This window comes from Drosophila suzukii, chromosome 2R (assembly GCF_043229965.1).
Source record: "Drosophila suzukii chromosome 2R, CBGP_Dsuzu_IsoJpt1.0, whole genome shotgun sequence".
Taxonomy (NCBI): domain Eukaryota; kingdom Metazoa; phylum Arthropoda; class Insecta; order Diptera; family Drosophilidae; genus Drosophila; species Drosophila suzukii.
Window position 1 is genome coordinate 16288676 of NC_092081.1, and position 19109 is coordinate 16307784.

The following is a 19109-nucleotide window of genomic DNA, read 5'->3' on the forward strand; positions in this document are numbered from 1 at the left end:
AAAAAAAAAACAAGCTTAAGAAAGAGATAACCTGACCAAAACACATCAACCAAATACCCAAAGCCTGAGGAACAAGGAAACAAGGAGGGAAGACTATACATATTTTTCGAAAGCACTATACTATAACTATACTATAACAAAGAGAGAGCCTACTATATATACTACATGTGCTAACTGACCACGCATATTCCAATCATAAATTATCGTGATAAAAATTCTTAGGCGCTGAAAGCCCATTTCAATTTTCACCCAAAAAAGCAAGAAGAAGAACACAGAGAGAGAGAGGGAGAAAGAAAGATCCACCAATTACTAAGAATAATTTTCAAAATTTAAACGACAACAAAAGCGAGACAAACAAACATATACAAACAAAAATGCGGGTATATAGCGAAAAGTAGACAGCCTGGCAAATGTATTTCGATTAAAATATAAACCAAATTGAACTGGACAGAGCTTTGACACGAAAACCAAATCGCTTGCCAAGTGTCTCTGCCAACGGATTTCGCAAACACGCACGAATTTCGCCTGATTATTGCCGCAACAACAGAGATAAGATTCGCAATCGTGGAAAAGCGTTTAAGTGGCTGGGGAAAAGCAGCCAACAGGTTGTCGACGGCCGATAAGGCCCACATTTTCTCGAAATTGGTAAGTCCAACAAGTCCAGCAAAGTGTGGCGCTAATGAAAAATAATAAATCTGGCATTTGATTTTCCGCTAACTGGAAGAAATGTTTGATCTTGAAGTTTATTAATTGGTCTAAAAAGTTTTGTCAACCATAATATTTTTCTTTGAGCTTTGCTGCGAGCTAATAAATGAGCTTAATCTTTGAAAACTTAATTGAAACTGTGTTTGTGTTTCCTTGAGACTCGTCAAATTTGTCAAAATAAAACAATTTCTTAAATAAAAGGAAACAGTTTTCATGAAAGGGGTTTTAAAGCATTTAATGCCATAACAGAATTTTTGTTTGACAAGCTCTTAAATTCTTAGAAAAATAAATATAATAAAATTTTTTGCAGAGGTATACTCGTGGCTTCAACTTAAATAACATTTTTAAATACATTTTTCCTATTCAATTCAAATAAACGTTTGTTTTTTTAAGCTCTAAACACTAAGAATATATTTATTTAGGTCAGCCACGACTGATAAATGTGATTAAAACATCGCCTTGCATTTGAGGAATTTAAGTGCCAAGGGTGAATACCTGCACTCCACCAACTGTCGCACTTTTTCGCAAAGGTGCTGAGCATCGCTGGCCAAATCCCCCATCCATTATCCCCGTAATACCGTAATCCAACTCCTCGGGGCTTCCCATCCGTCAAATCCCATTCCCACCCAGCAGCAACATGTAAATGCTCCTGTAGTTCCGCTCGTAACATATGTGGACGGAATGAAAAGTTCCCAAGGAGTAAACTGTAGAAATACTGACCATGTCGCAAAGTGCCATAAACAATTTTACAACATTTTTGCTGTCATAAGATTAAATGTGCATAAACTGGAGGGGCAAGGACAACGGGAAGCGGAGTCCTCGGCTGGAGGAAAAACAAAAAAAACTGAAAGTGGGGAAAAGAAAGGCGAGGAGAAAGCTGGGCGATAGAGCGTTGCGATGGGTGAAAGCGAAACAAAAGCAATAACTATAAAACAAACACGACAATTCGCTTCAACTTTGGGGCTACAAAAAAATGGCTGAGCACACACACACAGAAGCAAACCGACTTTATGGTAGAAAGAAAACAACACCAACGGCAGAACAGCACAACAACAGGGAAACACAGATAGGCTTACACTGGGGGAAATCGGATGATTTAAGCTACGCAATAAAGTATTGATTTAAGAGTGCTCAACTACGGTACACTGCAGATAAGTTTTGGTCGGGGTTTATTTTTTAGTTCTAAAAACTACATTTTTAGATTCATTTTGAAAAACATGTTCCAATTACTGTCTGTTTAGAGTTGATTTCTTTGAAATCTAAGATTATAATCGATAATTATCGATAACACTTTCAGTTTGAAGCTATAAATTCTTTTTTAAATCCACTCACAATTAGATTAAATAAAATTAATTGTGTTAATTTAGAAAGTATATCAGTATCTGAAGACTGATTTTTCTGAATTCCAAATCTATAGTGTATCATTGAATTTTGCGACAAAGAAGCGGTTCTTAATTTAAAAAAAGGTGGTTTTCTCTTAAAAGAAAGCTTAATCTGTCTATTTTTACTTCTTAAGTAATAAAATTAATTTAAAAACCGACATTATCTCAAAACTTCAATATGAACTCAAATCAATTACAGTAAATCTAGAGTATATCATATCATTATTAGCCAAGAATACGATTTTAAACCTTGAAATTAGTTCTTTCTTTTAAAAAAATTATGTTTTAACCTCTAAAGACCTATAAAGTTTGCTGTTAACTTATTAAAAAGAAGAATGAAACTAAATCTGCTTTTATTTTCGCAGTGCACACATACCTACACCAGCTCATATGCATTCATTCCGAGCTTCTTTTTTATAGCCGCGGGCAGTGGGTGGTCTGATATGGTATGGTATGGTATTGTTAAGGGTCGACTGTGCTATAAAGGTATGCAGCAGCCAACAGACGACAGCATCCAATTACAAAAGTGAATATTTCGAGACTGGTTGGTCTGGCTCCCGCTCCTGTCGTATCTCGGTCTCCTTCCATGTTGACCTTAACATTTATATCATCTGCCTTATTCTCGGCTTTTTGTTGCTGCCTTTAAGTGACTTTCAAGTTGTTGTTGCTGACCTGATTCTGATTTCTTCTTCAGTTGCACGAAAACGAGACCACCAAAACACCCGGGCCATTCCGAAATGAAAACATTACGTGGGTTCTCAGGGGGTTTTAGGGGGTTTTAGGGGTTTTTAGGGGTCTTCGGGGTCTTTGGGGTCTCTGGGGGAATAATGAGGCACGCGACCGTGCCCACTTGAGCACGTTTTACACGAACTGCCGCCCCAGCCGGCTATGATGATGGCATGCTAATAACGACCACCGACCACCTTGCTGAGTGGCCAAAAAACAACACGGAAAAAGCTGTTAGAACCACCAACGTTTTAGCATTTATGCATGGCTTGTCATTTTCACATTATTCACGCGAATATCCCCCGCTGGCCATCGATGCGATGGCTATCCTATCCTGCTGTTATTTGGCTTTGGGGCTTTCCCAGAAATTCGGTGGGCCAACAAGTGTCCGCCTCAATGTTTGGCCAGCTGTGTGTGAAATTTAATTAGATTTGCAACGCCTTTGTGTTCCTCAAACACTGTGCTCGCTCACCCACTGCGTATACGCAATGTCCAGGAAGCAATCACCTGCTGACCAAAGGCAACAAAGAGCACATTGTCCCCAGCCTTTGTGCCATGATTTTTGGGCACTTTGTATGCCTGCCGACATGTGTCAGGTGGGCTTTGTTCCACATTGGCTTTTGGCATTGGCTCTTTTCGAAAAAAAAAAAGTGAAAAAAGGAAGCACTGAAATGGCAGCACGTCCTTTGAGCCATATGACGTGTGGCAATCACAAGGCAGCTCAATAAAGGACGAATCGAATTTTTAGGCTGAGGCTGCAGTCGAGCTCTGACTATCAAAAGAGCACCATTTTTGAGTGATATGCTTCTCGGAGCCTACGGTTTTATTGTCTACTCGAAAATTCCCCTGCCATTTGCCATCCAAGTTTTGATTAACTGCCAGGGTGGCTTAGGGAAAATTATGGTTTTCGTTCATGACGGAAAGACAAACAAAAATATTTTCACAGTAGACACTGTGGCAATAGAAGCCGGCCCGTTGTAACAGGATATGTGTTCCCCGAGGATAACTAAACAAAAGGGGGACAAATGCAGTGTTTCGAATGTAGGGTATCCTGTAAAAAGCATTTAAACTGAATTTTAAAAGATTAAAAATGATAAAAAAAGAAAAATTTTTGAAATATTTTTTAAAACTATGCTGAAATGCTTTTCAAATTGAATATATTAAGGAACTTTTGAATGGATAAGAGTCGATAAAATAGTTTAATCACATTTTAATTCAGCACAGAGAGAAATGTACAACGTTCTTGAATTGAGAACATTCGATCTTGAAAACCGTGTAACTACATTTTGGTATCAATGCTCTTAACATAAGATTGAAATAGTATGAAGAGAAAAGTTAAATTGAGTGTTCCTAACCACTTTTTAATAAGTATGCATTACTGACTGGAATAAATCCTCAGTTGTTGAGATAAACAATGTAAATAAGCACATTTTAAACTTAGATGAGAACGTCAGAATTCTCTATGTGATAGTGACATCATTTTCCTGAAAAACATGGATAGATATGGTATAATAGGTAGAACAAATACGCCCGGGCTATTATTTTTGTGGAATGCCTAGAGAAACAATGGCATTTGTTGGTTCTGTAGCAGGAAAGCGAAGTGGCGGGCAGAAAAGGCCCGTTAAGGAAATTGCAAAGTTAATAAAAGAGTAGTCGGCGAGGCTTGTGCGGTTGGCATTTAGCTTTAAACGCGTCATTAACTGCTTAAATAGCAACATGTGCGCCAGTGAGATGGTGTGTGTGTGGATCCTGAGCGTGCTCATTATCACCTGTCCGTCCGGGACACACACACAAGGATACTGACAAAGCGAATATGATGCCCGGGGGGATGTGAAGGACCTGCCCCAACCCCGCAGGATGCTGACATCGCTCCACGCTCCTCTAAGTGCTTCATCTTGTCTGAATAACATTTGGGGCAGGACCTAAGCAGGAACAGAAGCATTTACCTCATTTCCATGCCCCCAGCTCCCAGACCTCCAGATTCCAGATCCCACATCCCAGATCCCAGCTCTTGGCCCCCAGATCCACCTACATTTCCCATTAAACCCCCCCTCCAGAAATGAGCTGGCGCATTTATGGCAGCCATTTTCGGGACGAGGAACTGGCATTTAGTGCCCCGCCAGAATTCCAGCCTTCATACGTATTTAATGAACTTTGTATTCTTGTTTGGAGCCCGCCTAAATAGCTCTTGTTTCGAGCTTCGGGTTAGGTTACCTGGCCCATCTGCCCATCCCCGGAGCTTATTTATGATTGCCCCTGCAAGAGCGAAATGCATATTTACGAGGCTGCCTATTTTGGGCTGTCTTCCTTTGCATTTCGTAGCGCTTTCTGGCACTTTATTGATCCGAGTCCCTGAGTTATGGACGTACCTCAGCCTCTGTGAACTTGGCAACAATAAACCCAGAAACTCATTTTGCATGCTAAATGTATAAATTACCTTTTCCCTAGTCTTTGACGGCCATGAGTGTAATATTTCATATAATGGCTTCTAAAAGCATAACTGAGCCAAAAATTTATGGGTACAAATAAGTTGGCAAAGTGAGGTGCATTTACTAAAAGTTAAGTTGGCAAATTAGTTTTTCAGTCATCGTATACTATTTCATATGGTCATTATGGTCCAAATAAAAGTTATGTTTGTGCAAACACACAAAAAATTATGAATATCCATTACCAAAATAATTAATAAAATGTATTGTACCAGGCAAAAGCATGCCACATGGAGCTTATCTTTCATTTGTAGCAAATTTTGTTGAACCAATTCAGGCTTTACCGTCCTATTCCTAAAATCCATTAAGCTGTCGACTCACAATTAGAATAAATCCCCATTGTGCTTCCCAGAAATTTGCTTGAATACCTACACGTACAATACATTTACCCAAACAAAAAAGAGCTTTATTAGAATTTATTATGAAACAATTATGCGCAACAAAAAGAACTTGGGTTTATTGACTGATAAAAGTTTGTCCATCAGCTGTCGGCAAATTGTATGGCCTGCCAGTGATTTACTTTGAAATTCGAAAACAACAAACTCTCGCTGACTTCATGATGAATATGCAAGAGATTTGCTTTCGAGTCTTGCCACACACATAATTAGAATTTATTTTTTAATGATTTCTCAGCTGTCATTCGGGCGTCAAGGTCGTAACGATTTGGCATTTTAAAAGTCCAAAAAACCCGTCGTCGTCGGGTGTTTCACCTTCGATTTGGTATCCGTTTCCTAGGAACGGTGCGAAAACATTTTCCGCCACTCTGCAGGTTGACAACTTTTCATGTTTTCAATTGAATTGCCTCCATCTGAGGCTCTTATCGGCTCGAATTCGAGTTTTCATAGCCGTGCGATTTTTCCAAAAATATTAACTTTGCCTGCTTGCGGGTGGGGTGGTGGTAGCTATATAAATATATAATTTTTTTTTTGCTTGTAACTCTTGTTACGGTTGTTAGCCCCCCGGGGGCGTAACTTTGGGCGTAGGGGGCGTGGCCCTTGAGTTTAGCCTGCTCAACAACGATTTGCAAGAAACATTTCAAAATGTCAGGCGCAGCTACAAATGGTAAATGGTAAAAGCAAAAGTTGAATATTCTTTTTTTGCACCAGCCAAGCTCAAATTTCTTAGCCTAGTTCTTGGTCGAAAAGTCGACTTTGGCTGCCATTTGCCGTCAGGGCCAACAAGAAACGGCAGTGATTGATTGACTAATGCCTCAATTTAACTCAATTTCTGCTGTCTCCCTGCTGTTTACATTCAGAATCTATTCGGCTGTTTACGCGCAAGCCAAACATTTATTTTTTAATGCCCAAACCATGAAAACGGATTAATTTTATTTGGAATTCTGTTTGATTTATTTTTGATTTATTGGCGGTGAAGAGAACATTAAGGCAATTTTCGTAAACCGATTTTGAAGGCTGAGATCAATTCAAATCGATTTGATAAACAAAACTTTTTTATGTTTACTGTTTGTCTTTCTGGTTTTTTTTTCGTAGTTTCTGAAGCGGAAACTGCGTCAATCAATGCAGCTTTGATGGTTTTGCCAGTCAGGCGTTTTTAAAGCTTAATGAGCCGTGACTATAAGTCCTTTTTACTCCCTAAGAGTAAGCACACAAACAATAAAATGCAAGTGAAAAATTACTCAAAACGTCATCTCAGTCATTTAGGGGGGAAGCAGCCCACTACTCCCTCTTTTTTCCAGTACCAGGCTGCTGTAGAAAAACTAACAAAGTGCTCTAATCGAGCCAAGGGGCAATTGCCGTGCTGCACCAGCTGCACTTCCCCATCCGTATCCCTTCCTCAGAAGCACACTTCCAAGTGGGTTTGAAGGTACACTGCAAAAAGTAAAGCTTATACTTAATAACATTTTAAATTTAGAAGTCGCTAAATTTGAATTTAAGCGAAATAATACTTCTTATGCGTAAATAATCACTCGTTAAGCTTAGACTTAAGTTATACTTTTTCGTTGGCATTAAATACGAAAATTAAGGTCTTATGACACTTGATTCATTTTAGGTCAACTAGATGGATTTGTTTTAAAATTCAAGGCAACTTATAGATAAAAGTGCCTACAGCTTAACAAAATTTTATAAATTTGTTTTTAAGCCACGTTAATGTTGCATTTTTGAAATAAATTCAGTTCGTTTATCAAAAAATCAAGTTAGTGTCATAAGAACTCTATAATTAAGTTGAGATTAAAAATTGTTTTATTTTGGTTAGGAGGTAAACATAAATTTTTTATTTGTGCTCTATGAACTAACCGAATTTTATTAATTTATATATTAAGCCATGTTTATGTTGCACTTTTAAGATAAATCCACTTTGCTTATTAAAAATCAAGCTAGTGTCATAAGACCTCTATAATTAAGTTGAGATTAAAATTATTTTTATTTCAGTTAGGAGATAGAATACAGAAATTTTATTTATTATAATTTTAATTTTATTATTTTAAAGAATTACTTACCGAAAAATGATTATGAAAATATTCAGCTATAATATTTTGAGTAAAATATTACAAATTAAAAACTTTTCTTAAAATAATATTGTACTCAGAATAGTTACTTAAATGTAATAAGATGTTTAAAACTATTAAAAATAGTGACGTGTATTTTATTGTTGCTTTGGTACCTATTAAAAACTACCATAAAATAGTACGTTGTGTAACTAGTACTATAAAATTTAACAATGCGTATAGTTACGTAAATGTAATAAGACGTTAGCAACTGTATTTAAATTTGTGTATTTTATTGTTGCTTTATATACTATTTAATAGAACAACTACCATAAAATAGTATGTTTTGTGTATTTTGTTGTTGGTAGAGTAACTGGAACCCCCAATTCGATAAATACAATTTCAATTTTACCTAAGTTTTTTTTGTGTGTATGTTTTGTTGATAGTTTTTTCCAGTGCACTGCTTAGAAGGCGGAAGCTGGAGGCGGCACTGGGCAGTGGGCGTGGCTTCGTGTTGACGCATGTTGACTTTGCCTTTGAAAGGCTGCCTTGGCTGTTTGGTTGGGTAATTTGCAATGCAGAAAAACCAGCAAGGCGCTGAAGCCGAGTGTTTTCGCAGGACGTGAGGCGGGCGGTGGATTCGCTAGGGAAACATAAATATTCAGCGAGAAACGTCATATTTACATTTAGTCTAGGCTGATAATCCCCCGGCTCCGTGGGGGCGTCCCCTTTTGGGATGCCAGTGGGATCCCCTGGCCGCAATAGGTTATCTCTGCCCCTGACATTTGGCCGTCATTCATTCGGCTGCTTATCGCAGCAGTTCAAATAAAAAGTCCCCAATCTGCGACTCGTTTGTCTGGGTCTCCCGGGCTATAAAAGCCCCACTGCTCGCCAGCTCAAGGCATCAATCAATTCCCGTCACCGAGCAAAGATGCAACTCAATCTTGGAGCGATTTTTCTGGCCCTGCTGGGAGTGATGGCCATGATGGCTCCGTCGGTGCTGTCAGAACCCCATCGGCACCAGGGACCCATTTTCGATACGAGGCCGTCGCCCTTCAATCCCAACCAACCTAGACCTAGACCTGGAGTTTACTGAGAAGATGGCGAATTCATACCTTCTGATGTCGTTAACACATTGACTAAGTTAATACAATTAAAGCCGAACTGAACATCAAAGCTGTGACACTGTGTAATTTAATTAATTCATTGCTGGGGGTCACAGGTGATTGAAGGGCAATCAGGAATCCACTTTCACTGAACTGGAGAATTATGAGGGAGTTTCCCCTGATTGCTCGCCATTTAAGGCTACTTCAACATACATTTGAAACTATGCTTGAGCCAGCATTGAGATGCAAAGCATGCCAATGCAATTTAATTTGCATTTGGCATCTGCTCGGCTCTCGGGGCGTATGAGTAATCACAGTTGCCATCGATTGCCATACACTACACACTACACTTGTGGTGCATATATATATATTTAGATGCGAATAAAAATTGAGTACGCGCAAACATTTCAATGAGCTTCTTCACACACAAAAACGACAATTTTCCTTCCTCACCCTCTGTGTGTGTGTTCATTCGATTTTTTTCTATTTTCCTTCTATTTTCTATTTTCAGCTGGCGATCCAAGAAAAGCGCTAAGAAAAACACTTGCAAAAATTAGCAGCAGCAGCTGATGGACGGCGTTTCGGCGGAGCAGCTCGGTGCGGGAGGCCTTTCGTCTATAAATAGTGCTTTTGAACACTTTCTGCGCGTGACAGCTGTGACAGCAGCAGCAGCGGCAGCCATGACGTCATTGGCTGGATAAGCCACGTCACGGATGCGGTATAAACTGGTCTGGCTGGGGCCAATAAAGCGGCATATCGCGCATACGCCGCATTGACCCACCACGGCAATCAAAGCAAAGTGGGCAGCGCCGCCATAATGGCAGCAGCATGATATTATCAACGGCAGCAACATGCGTACAGCCAGCGGCAGCAGCAGCAGCAGCAACATCAACAGGAGCAACATTTGCAGCAGCAGCAGCAACAGCACAACCAGCAGCAACAGCAACATCAGCAACATCAACAGTAGAGCAGCCATGAGAATCGCGAGAAAGCACAGCAAGAAGAAAGAGCGGCAGAGCAGAAGAATCACAGAAAATTGTCAAAATATTTAAATGCTTACAGCTGCTCGAGAATCAGTCTAAATTCGTCGTCGATCGGTCGTAGTTCCTGTTGTTGTTATTATTATCATTATTATTATTTGTTGTGTGTGCTGTGTGTGCGCCAGGCGACATAAATAAATAAAGAAAATTTGCAAAAAATTAAGGAAGTGCCACTGAAGCGACTCGAAACGAAACGAAACTTAACCAAAAACCCAAAAATATACGAAAACCAGACCAAAAGTCAACCCTATATACCACATTCATGTGCCACATATGTAAACCCAGTGAATCGGACAAGCGACAACAGTGCGTGTGTTGTGTAAACAAACAAATATTTGTGCTACATTCAAATTTAAAGCGGCATACTGAAATGTCAACCCAACGACTCGATAAGAACACAACATCGCTGTAGATTCTTTGAACGGTGAGTGGGGAATCTTGTTAATGATATAAATTATATTGAATTATTTTTGGTAATTTAATTATATTATTATTTGGTTATTACTTGCTGTCCAATTTGTTTGGTTTAATAAAATAGGTGGATTTGTCGTTTATTTATTTAGTATCAAGTTTATTTTTGGTTACCAGTCTATTAAAGAGGATTTTCCACCTGGATATTCGTATTCAATTTTTAACTAATGTGTGCCACCATTTTTATTATGCCCAACGTTTTTATTATTTGTTTTTAGATTTTTTATTGAAATTTATTTTCAGTATAAAATTCGGTAGGCAAACCTTCAGGTAGATTCTTAACCTGCGATATGGACAGGTCCTGTTTAATTATCCTAATGTATATTCCATCCCCGAAACTCGTTCAGGGTCCCAAAATGTTGGGTTTGGGCTTGTGTCAGGGTGTGCATGTCAGACGGAATTTCAATTCGAGTGGGGACCCATCCCGCCAACCCATCGAGATCCCAACCCTGTGCGCCCGGTTTTGCTGCTCGGGTGGCTCTGCATGGGGCCCACGTTGCGAATACGCAATTTGTGTGCCCAAGTCGAAGCCAAAGCTGCTCCATGTTTTGCCTGCCTCTTCGAGCGCTTTTCTCATAAATTGAGTTTACTCTTTTCGACGGCTTTGTTTGGCCAGCCTTCGCAGCGAAAGCCCCCATCTGCTGCACCTAATTTTCCTTTTGCATAAGTATCACATGTCTATGCTACCTGTATCATTGCGACTTTGTGTATTTTTACCCGCCTGTTTCTGATGTTTGGGCCATCTCAATGTGTATGGGAATTATGGCTTACACAAATCGGTACAAAACTTTATTGTGGCCCGTGTTTTCTCAGCTGGAGTACAAAACTGCTGGCTGGCATATGGGATTGATTGGGCTTTCCTCCTGATCAAAGGGGCTAGTTAAATAAGTTTTTTGTACTTCATAGCAAACTGAAAATCTTAAGAATTGTTTTAGAATTTTAGTTGCATATCTTATATAGTAGTTCAGCTTTAGTATGCGCATTGTTTTATTCGTTTTCTGAAAAAAAACAGGAATAAGAAAATACCATAAACTTCCTAGAAGGTCCCAAGTTTTTATTCTATTTCCTTTGACCTTTGCTTATGTTTCTTGTTTTCTGTTTGTGAAGAACATGTTCAAGAATTTGTGTTATTTGCAAGACAAATAACTTCACATGCCGACTCACTTAATTGTATTTGTTTAAATGTTCTTCAATTGAAGGATTAAAATAAGCCACTCAAGCAGGTTTTATAAGAAATTGAGAAGCAAGGATAAATGTTCTTAATACACACTTCAGGTATTTCCCCTCTCTATTAAAGACAAGCAGCTTAATTTACTGTGTTTTCTTAAAGCTGGGTCAAAACCATATGTTATGCTGATGTGTTTCTTGTTTCTTGTTAAATTAAATTAAGAACATAGAAAGAAAGAAAAGAGCTTGGGTGGAATTCAAAAGCAGGGTCAAAGGCATCCAACTAAGTTGCCTTGATCTTTGCTCGTTCTCGTATTTTCCTAGCAAGTCGCAAGGAATTCGGTTAATTTGTATTCTCATAGCCAGCACCGAATACCTCGGCGTGCAGACCCACTATAATACATTTGTTTATATGCTTTTAAATATAAATATGTTCTGTTCTGGGCTCACTGCCATGTAATTATGTATGTCGCTGGCCGAGAGCAAGTGCATCGCATGGGCGCCTTCACATTGCTCCTCCTAGATGTTTTTCTATTTCTTTTTTTTTTTTTTTGGTTTCTTTCTGGCCCGCCTTGACAATGCACTTGAGTCAAGTTTGCTTCCTCTAGCTGGCCGGCTTTTCCTGGGCATTTCCTCGGCATCTTAGCATCTCAGCATCTCAGCATCTGAGCATCTTAGGATCTCAGTGCCTCTTGCCAATATGCAGCTAGCCAAAACGAGGGGTTCGTCTGCCTGTTTATTTATAACATTTTGTTTGCTGCTGGCTTCCTCGTTCTGATAAGCGAATTGCCATTGCTCTTCAGGCTTCATTGTTTTTTGTAGTTAATTAATTTTAATACCAGTAGTTGCCATTTGCCCTTTTATGGCTCCGAAGTAGGAAGCTGCTGTTTGTGCATTTTCGCAAAATTGCTTTCAGTTGGTTTTTCCCCCCAGGCTGGAAAAGGTTGGAAAAGGCTTTTAAAATGCCAGTCCTTGCCAGAGGATAGAGGAAATTCCTCCTCGTTCCCTCGATGCTTTCACAACTTTGAGCCCGAGAATGGAGAATGGAGCCTGGAAACGGGAAAACTTTCTCTTTGTCCGCCACCGCCCACTTTCACTTACTCTCACCCCGTTTGATTGATCAATGTTGACAGATTTAACGAGCTGGTAAAGTGCAGCAAAACAATTCAATTATGTGCATATAAACGTGTGCGTGTGGGTGAGTGAAAGTCGGAAGGGAAGTCGCGGATGAAAAGGAAATATTTGCGTACCCATTGGATAGTGTCATCGGTGAATCCCCCCGCTTTTCCTTCAGCCTTGGAACCATCAAATGTACGGGGAATTATTCATGCGCCCGCCCCTTTCTGGCAGCTAATAAATAATTCACATTGAATTAAATTGCGTGATTTCTTTTCGGCTCGCCTTGCCACAAGCTGTAGCCCCCCATTTATGAAATGCAATTTCTGTCTTGGCTTTGGTTTTCCTCATACTCGTGTTCGTGCCCCCTGTGAGTCCCCCCTCCCTCAGCCACCATCATCATCTCATCGCATTCTTGTTGTAAGTTTTCTTTTCGGGTTTTCCTCATTTTCACATACGCACACGCAAGGCCGCCGTGCGCGATTTATATATATGAGTTTAATCTCCACCGATTTCCCGTGCCGTAATGCGATTTTAATGCCGGCCAAGGACCCGCCCTCTCTCATTCCGTGGGTGAATATTATTGGGTCAGTATCCATTATATATCAATTATGCAAATGGTAAATTTATAATGAAATTTTTAAATATGGGCTTAAGTGGCTCGAGAAGCCTCGAACTAAGCCTTTGGAATTAAAAATGAAAATCATTTGATTTCACAAAAGATTCTTAAAACCTTTGGTGTTTTATAAAGCTTAAAGACTGCTTAGTTAATAATTTTGATACATTTACAAGGGTAAAACAATGTGGTACTGCTGCTAAATATTTTTCTTTTAATGTTTGATATACTTAAACCTATTTTTTTAGTCCCTTCTTTTTGCATTCATTGGTTAACCGATGGTATTATTTTTTAAAGCTGTTTTATTTAAAACACTTTTTATATTTTAGATCCAACGTTTATATTGTTTTTTCGTTTAAATAGTAATTTATGATTCCGGAAAACCACTTAACAAACACTTAATTCGTTATTAATTGTTGTAGTGCTATAGTATACCGCGTATCTTATATCATTCTGGGAAATCCGATATTATGTCCGTAATTTCAACGCCCATAAACTTCGAACCGTGAAGACAAGACAATGGCAATCTATAATCACTCATCCAGTTAATACTGATCCGATAATTAAAGCGCCGTGTAACCATCGGTTATCATGAATATTTAATGCAAATTTAATTGATATGGGCCAATCGATTGGCCATAAAATGGCATAATAATAAGCCTTGCATGTGGCGAGTCCGTAATTTGCCCACCCCCCAACCCACCAGACGTTTCGACACGCACAAACTTTGAGCTCAGGCTGTCAGTGCCAATTCCTGTTAATTTGTGTTAGAGTCCCCACCCCCCAGTATTAAGTGAGTTGGCCCAGTACTTTTCCTTAAGGGATAGAATTAAGCAAAGAGGGAAAATGAAATCATTTATTTCGACGTTTAAAAAGTTATAAATGTTAAAGAAATTGGAATTGTTGACTAAATATTAAAATAATAGGAACAATTAAATTTTTAACAGTTCTTAAACTTGATCGTTTATCTGTTTATCAAAGTGAAATTGTTTTTTAAATTGAATACATTTTATATATACATTTAAGTATTCCAAATTTAAATTTGACAATATTCCCAACATTCGGTCTAAGCACAAAAGCTATGTAGATTGTTCACATAAAATAAAGTCACTAATATATTAAGCTTAAATCCAAATGTTGTTTAAAAAAGTTGTATCTCACAACAGTTCTTCATTATAATAACGCTTTAAATGAACTTTGATGAATAATGGGCGTTAACAGTTTTATAACAATAACACTTATTTACCATTAAAAATATGGTAAGTGGGTTTGTATTTTTTCTACCATTTTCGTACACATTTGGCACTCTGACAATTAACCACCTGGCCCCTGGGTTCTTTGGGCCTTGGCCTTGGCCATGCGAACCTGGCCAAAAAATTCGCTCTCTGTCAAACTTTGTTTGCCAACTTGCGGGGAATGAGTGCCCAAAGTTTGACCTAAATCTTGACCCTGGAGCAGTAACTTCTGCTCTTCCAGGGAAACAAAACAATTTAATGAGCAAAACGGAAAGACTCGCATGAGTGAGTGACCAGCACAAAGAAACGTTTTTAATGAGGCTGCCAAACTTTTGTTTTATGTTCTAAAAATGTAACATCCAGTAATTACGACTAATTAATCTTACGCTTGTTTTCTTTGTTCTACCCATTTTCAGTATCGTCTTCAAGCATCGACAATATGCAGCGATCCAAATGACAGCACGTCCCCGAGAGATAAACTAAACTTGAACTCACTTTGTGATATAACCGAATAGCAGAAAGTACGTTAAGTCCTAGTTGTAGACGAACCTAGATACGCCACATATCTATATTGTTTTGGTAACTTAAAGCACTTTAGTTAGACAACCCACAAAAGACAGACAGCTGACAGCACTGCTAACAGAGAACCCCAAAAAAGACAGGACCTTACAATCCTTAAAACCCAAGAAACAGAGACCCACCGAACCCAGATCGTATGTAGTTACCCCAGAGACCAAGAGATAACCGAGCCAACAGCTGAGATCCACTTAGCACAGTGCCACCATGCCACATGGGGACCGTGAGGAATGTACGTAATATATCCCGCCGATGAGCTCATCTGTATGACCTATGGTTTCTTTGCGCCACGTGTGAAACCGCGACCCTCACTCGACTGCCTGCCCGAGCCGCTCGTGCCCATCGAGTATCCAGCCAGAGCCACCACCAGTTGCCTCGTAGCCAGCACCACCAAGATCCCAACCACCGCCGCCGTCCACTTCGAGACCATCACCGCCAGCACTCCGCCCATTGCCATCCAGCCAGCGACCGCTCCGGCAGCACTAACCAGTTTCTATCCGGGATCACCGCCTGCCTCGCCGCCGTTCTCTTATTCAGGATCACCTGTGCCCTCATCCTTCTTCAGCTTCGACGAGCCACCGCAGAGCCAATTCCAGAACCAATCCCAGAGCCTGCCGCCCACGCCCACTCGCCGCACATCGCGCGCCTCCTTGACCCACTCCAACAACTCGAATCTCTCCCACCAGGGCTCCACCAAGAGGAGCAGCCTACGGAGGAGCCAACAGCGTCCGCCCGCTGCGTCCATGTATAATGATTATAATGATGCCAGCCAGATGCAGGGAAGCAGTAGTGCCACTGGACCAGGACGAGCACCATTCCAGCGCAGCAGCGCCGCCTACGAGCAGGATTCGTCAGGACTAGGAGCAGGAGGAGCGGGAGCCCTGGAGTATGGAGATCCCCGCTCGAGGAGCCCTAGTATCTTTCTGGAGCCACCCACGCCGGATCCCACGCATGCCCACTTCGGACCGGGATGGGGTCGACCCATGTCGCCCATGGATCTGCCGCCAGAGAGGTCCTCGGCCAGCGGATCCGGCAGCAAGTCGCCCACCGGCAAGTCGCGACTGCGGCCTAAGCTCCACTTGCCGCTGGGGCGACTGGGCCGCTCCAGCTCCTCGGACACGAGGGAGAGCAACAGACTGCGCGAGGATGTCCATGTGCATGTGGAGAATCCGGTCTTCAGCAGCGAGAATCTGCGCCAGAACAACTTCGATGCATTCTTCGAGGCCCGCGAGCCGGTCATCAAGCTGCAGCCGCGAACCCCCCACACGGCACCAGCGGATGGGAGTGGAAGGGGCTACTCGCCGCCCCTGGAGAACTATGCGGGTGTCTACGATTCGCCGAGGACGCGGAGTCCGGCGGGCAAGGGCGGCGGCAGCGGGGGCGGACTGTTTGCGCGGTCGCCTCGCGAGGATCGGGAGAGGATGGCCGGCACAAGGTCACGCAGCGCGGATCAGTGCGACGGGGCGGTGGGTGGAGGAGGAGGAGGAGCAGCAGGTGGCCAGCCCAGTGGATCCAACTCGGCGGGCGGCGGCGGAGGGGGCGGGGCCAGCTCAGCTGGAGCGCACTCCAAAGGTGACAGGTGCCTTCCAAGTCTACTCTTGCACCTGCTAATCGAATCGTTTACAGTTGTTTGCCGCGCGACTCGTAGAGATCGACCTTGGGTCGATCGCCATAACATGCAGCATATACGGAAGTGTTCGGGGTTTCACATTTTAGGGATCTAAAGAAATTCGATTTGATATCATCCCGCCATCTTTAAAAGCAAATGGAGTTCCTTCAAGATCTGGAAATGTTAAAACCCGAGCATTTCTGTTAGCCACGTTTCATCTGCAGCAAGTTTGATTCGCAGTTTTGAGTTATGTTAAAGTTTGATTCTGCCTTAAAACACCGCCTTTATAATAGGTATCCTTGGATTATAATTAATTTGAAATTAATTTTTTGAAATAGTCTGCTTATGTCCGTTTTAGTACAATATACAAAATATAACGAAAAAGTTGTCTGACCCTATTAAATTTTCTTTACAAGTTTGCTGTTAAAATTATATGTCTAAAGCGAATATATTTATGACATGACATGATATGTTAGGTATAATAGTCCTTATAGATTGAGTTTGTTGCCACTTTAGAAGTGTGGAATCCTTTACTAAAAGCAAACTTAATTAGAATTAGTTATTTTCTTGTTGAAATATTAGTTGCCACTCAAACCACAATACTATTAGTTGGAACCCAAATCAGTGAGAGCGCCTTTACTTATATAGTGTAAGCTCTAATGTAGGCCCCACCTCCTTTTCGTAAACCTTTTATTTCCTCTTCCCATCACTAAAACCTTTCAATTAGCTGCATTACGCACACGTTCAATTACCAACTGGCGCACAATGAAAGCACAATCCTCACAATGGACTCTCAGATTTTGCACTCGCAGCTTGTTTTCCAAGGATACGCAACCTTTGGCCCGGCCAGAGTTCGCCTTCCCCATCCTTTGTTCCACCCTTGCTTGGCTAACTTTCGGTACTAAACACACACACAAAGGCGAGGGGCGGACTTAAAGTGCTTAGGATGCCTGACTTTCCGCCCGACCATTCGCCATCTGCATATCCATCGCGCCACCTTATCGCTTGGGTGGGGTCCACAGCTGCTCCTCGCATGCATAATTGGATTACCTGTGCCCGTGGATGTGGATGTTGATGTGGCTGTGGATGTGGATGTGGATGCAACTGCTTCGCGTGCCCCGAGCGCATTCTCCAAATGCAAGCACGCACATAATTCCTTTAAAAACTAGAAGGATCCGGTGGAGCAGGAGCTGGAGGAGCAGCACATCCTGCTGTGACTGGCGTCCCAAAATGAATGCCAGCTTAGCAGCGCGTGAAGTGTAATCAACAACAGCGATAACGACATCCTTGCAGCTGGCACGTGAGCTGGAACCGCCTGAGATCCTGTCGAGCCACCAAGCCAAGAAAGTCAACAGCCACCCACTCGAATTCATTTCAAAGTTCACAGCGCGGCAAATTTGATGACCAGCGGCAAAGTAAATCAAGAGCTACGTGATCGCCGGCAATCTCGGACACGCCTTGTTTATCCCGCCTCAAATTGGACGGGATGGTTGAGCCATAAGGATGCGACAGCCGAGTCCTTTAATAATTTCCAAAGCACACTTACGTGGGCCATGCGCTGCAGCTCCTGCATATTTCATTTAGACAAACCCGTCGGACAGTAATTGAGCCTCGTGTGAGCTTGGGCAAACAAACACGGCTAAGGCCACTTGGACACTTGGCTAAGACGGGGATCCGGTGGGTGGTGGCCAGTGGCCAGTCCGAATGAAACAATCACAAGACATACCAAAACAAACGGGCCCTCGAGTCTTTTTAGCTGCGAGTGTGCTCGAAACGAAATCTCGACTCTCGCCGCGGCAATGAAATTACGCTTCATTTATTGATTGAATTTTAAATGAAGGGAGTCCCATCTGCCCCGACTTTCCGTTTGGCCACCAACCAAAGACCGAAGGAGCCAAATACCAGCTAGCCAAAGGAACCCACATACAGTTGCGCTTAAAGTTATAGGACTAGAATTAACCCTTGGTTATATATACTTCTAATAAATTCCATGTTTATAAAATTTGAAACGGGTTTTACTGCTCGAAATAGACTTCCTTTAATTTATTTTTATGATTTTCACATTAGCATTATCAAGGGACCTTAAAGTTTTACCTTTCCTAGTTACAAAGTTGTTCTATACTTTGCGAATATTAAAAAATTTAGGACTGCATTCATCGAACTAAACAAATATTTTAGAATGTATTTTTAAAGTCTACAAAAACTTAAAATTAAATTTGAAAAGATTTACCAAAGATTTACAAATGTCTTAAATCTGAAATAAACCCTAGGTAGGACCGATTTCTCAATGTCATGTTTAATTGAAATTCAAATTTAATTTTTATATATCATGCTATGTTTCATTTGAGTGGAAGCTCTTACCTATAGGTACTGTTCTGTTAAATTTGACCGTCGACAGAAATAACTGACAATAAAAAATGTTCCTGAT

General features: G+C 41.1%; 3 protein-coding genes across 3 annotated transcripts in view; all 3 read left to right on the forward strand.

Annotated features, from left to right (window-relative positions):
• The first annotated feature begins 8638 nt into the window (after positions 1 to 8638).
• Positions 8639 to 8921, forward strand: Mtk (Metchnikowin). Its single transcript, XM_017085179.4, has one exon. It carries the CDS (start codon positions 8677 to 8679, stop codon positions 8839 to 8841), a length of 165 nt encoding a protein of 54 aa, XP_016940668.2. The 5' UTR covers positions 8639 to 8676; the 3' UTR covers positions 8842 to 8921.
• Positions 8922 to 15302: 6381 nt separating this feature from the next.
• On the forward strand, positions 15303 to 15933 carry LOC139352494 (uncharacterized). The gene is made up of 2 exons (XM_070994766.1): positions 15303 to 15817; positions 15852 to 15933. Exons 1-2 carry the CDS (start codon positions 15303 to 15305, stop codon positions 15931 to 15933), a joined length of 597 nt encoding a protein of 198 aa, XP_070850867.1.
• LOC108017946 (SH3 and cysteine-rich domain-containing protein) overlaps positions 15807 to 19109 on the forward strand; it is a 70152-nt gene continuing 66849 nt past the window's right edge. The window contains 1 exon segment of the mRNA XM_036814056.3: positions 15807 to 16651. Coding sequence (XP_036669951.3) covers positions 15961 to 16651 — 691 coding nt within the window. The 5' untranslated portion in view covers positions 15807 to 15960.